General features: G+C 39.3%; 1 protein-coding gene across 1 annotated transcript in view; it reads right to left on the bottom strand.

Moving 5' to 3' along the window:
- The window catches only part of LOC118431507 (putative ferric-chelate reductase 1), a 10,142-nt gene extending 8,406 nt beyond the window's left edge, over positions 1–1,736 (bottom strand). Inside the window, exons 1-4 of the mRNA XM_035842747.1 lie at positions 1,711–1,736; positions 1,360–1,498; positions 790–816; positions 240–336 (exon numbers count right to left, since the gene is read on the bottom strand). Coding sequence (XP_035698640.1) covers positions 240–336; positions 790–816; positions 1,360–1,498; positions 1,711–1,736 — 289 coding nt within the window. The remainder of the gene's footprint in view (positions 1–239; positions 337–789; positions 817–1,359; positions 1,499–1,710) is intronic.
- Positions 1,737–2,822: the final 1,086 nt, after the last annotated feature.

The following is a 2,822-nucleotide window of genomic DNA, read 5'->3' as shown; positions in this document are numbered from 1 at the left end:
ATGGTGCCTCTGTGCCAAAAGACCCGGATGTTCTATTGTTCCCAAAGCTAGCTTAATATGTCGTTCAGAAATCGGGATGACAGTGTCAACAGTTATCTATGAAAACAAATCAATCACACAATCACAGCACGTTAGAATAAAAGAAAACTATAATGCATAACAAGGGCAGTTGTTGGTTCTAGAGTATAGCTTATTGTATTGAAATTTATAGCTTATTTCGGCATCAGTTCTTAACGTACCTGTGACCCAGGTGGACAGGAAGTCACAGTCTGGTGGTGAACAGCCGTCAGGGACTCCGTAACAACCTTTCGTTACTCCACATCCTCCTGTAGTGATCTAGCATTGATAGATAAAGTTTTCCTTCTGTGAATTTTACTGTTACCATGTATGCTAACCCTCAGTCGACTGGTACATTTCTACGACGAACCTTTTTGGGTCCCTTTTTTTAAATTATAGATATATTTCCGGTGGCTTTTTGAGTGATTACTAAATGTACTGTTTCTTAGGTCTATTAAAAGGTTTTGGTTTCAGTAATCAAGGCTCATTATCATAAACCAATGAGTCTCTGCAATCACCTATACACAAAGACAAGTTGCATGTCAAATTTTTATAAACGTATAATTTTCTCCAAAATTCTACCCGAGTACAATACTGCATGGTATGGCATGCTTAGTGTTATAGAATATATAAAACTCACCAAGCCGAAGGTATGAATGAGGTAAAGGCTTCAAAGTGGACAAAGGATATAGACATTCATGTTTCGACAAGTAAATAAAAATGCGTGTATACCCCAAGTGGATCCTCAGCCGGGGCAGCCTGAAACAAGAAGTGAACAGGGTTAGGTTTTCCTCAGTTTTGCGTCTACTTGTGTTGCACTACTTAAGTCAAAGTTCGTACAAGTAAAAGAATACATAATGCAACGAAAACTACATAGAAGAACAGTATGGAGTGTGTTCTGAATCTATGTGCTATCAAATGATTGTCAATCATAACTTTCCTTTTCCCTAGAATACATAATTTTTGCTATGGTATGCAGAAATTGCCATGACTGATGTTTTGTAAACAACCATGAAGTTAGCGTATAATGAGGTCATTGTTAGCACACAATATGACCAGGACTGCTTAAGCAGTTTGTTGTATTTGGAATTATGTCCACCACTTGAGCAAAGAGAGCAAATATTGCATATAGAATCACATTTTTGCCTTCATTGAAACTGAAGTCTTGAATTGAAGGTCAATTAATGGTGTTGTTCCTTCACTTTTTTTTACAGTTTCAGTCATTTAAGGTGTACCTGATTAAACTATCACAAAAATAAATCTACTCCGAGAATAAAGTCTAAAAAAAATATGTATTCTCACCGTTGTGCTAGGAGGAATGGTGGCTACGTCTGTTGTTATGGGAACGTTTGTAGGTCCCTGTGAGGCGATGGAGGCAGAAATGGTGGGAGATGCCACATCGTTGGCCCAGAATATCGTTTTGTTGTAAACAAATGTAGCCCTAAGTACGAAATACAAAGGAAGACACTACATTTAGGCAGCAGATATTGTTCAAACAGTCTTCGTTTGCGTGGAATAGACTACTAGTAATAACCAATTGTTTTTGCTATCATACTATGACCGCACAAAGGCAGCATTTGTCCATGTCAGAAACAAAATCGGCTCCTGCAGTTCCCAGAAAGTTGCTAGGGTCACCAAACCTCCACCACTTACTCCCCGCCCAAAGAGCTGTGTACCATAATTAATGATTAAAATCACGACCATAGTGTGTACAGAGCTAGAGATATCAAATCCGGTAGTTTCACTGCAACACCACAACAAGCCGATAGAAGGACAACATCTAATAGTCTCATGGTTTCATCAAGTCCAACATACAACATACCAAATCTGTATTAATATAAGCCTTCCATTTTCAAGTAATGCTGTCCATCTACACATACAAACGCTCAGACAAACGCTATCGAAAACATGAAAACATGACCTTCTTGACTAAGGTAAAAAAAGACATAATAGGAAACTAGTTTGTCACAGTTTTTAATAGCCTTGGCCGCTCGTACCCTTTATGAAATCATTTGCCATTTAAGCAAGCGTAGACCTATCTAGACTGGTACTCGCAAGGCACATTTCTTTTGACATTGGAAAGGACGGAAAGAGCATGCCGTTAACAGACATACAAATAGAATAAGTATAATAAAATAGTTGGAGTTCCAGTAATCAGTATTATACCTAACTCAATGTCACCAACAGAGGCGCTTGGGGCCGTCCAAGTCACGGAAACCGCTGTATTGTCAGTCAACGGAGTACTCCTATCGAGCTGCTTGTGCGCAACAGTATTCTAATGTAAACAGTGTAAAGAAGAAGATGAAAATAAGTTAAAAATTCATAGCACCCCCCCCCCCTCACACACACACATGTACATACACATAAAAGTACACAGAAACACATACATATACTTATTAATGTAGAAAAACACACATAAACATACACATATCTATACCCAAACATACACATTAAAAATCTATAGCACCCATTTCACATCCCCCCACACGCACTCCAACACACACACATACACACATACACACACACACACACACACACACACACACACACACACACACACACACGCACGCACGCACGCACGCACACACACACACACACACACGCACGCACGCACACACACACACACACGAGCACACACACACACACACACACACACACACACAAACACACATACACATATATACAATTATTCTCTCTCTTATACAAACAGACACACAAACTCAGACACTCGCACAGTGCATCAGAACATTTACATGCAAAAGAGT

The sequence above is a fragment of the Branchiostoma floridae genome, chromosome 15, assembly GCF_000003815.2.
Source record: "Branchiostoma floridae strain S238N-H82 chromosome 15, Bfl_VNyyK, whole genome shotgun sequence".
In the NCBI taxonomy this organism is placed as follows: Eukaryota; Metazoa; Chordata; class Leptocardii; order Amphioxiformes; family Branchiostomatidae; genus Branchiostoma; species Branchiostoma floridae.
Note: the sequence above shows the minus strand (reverse complement) of the source record. Positions and strands in the feature narration are given on the sequence as shown.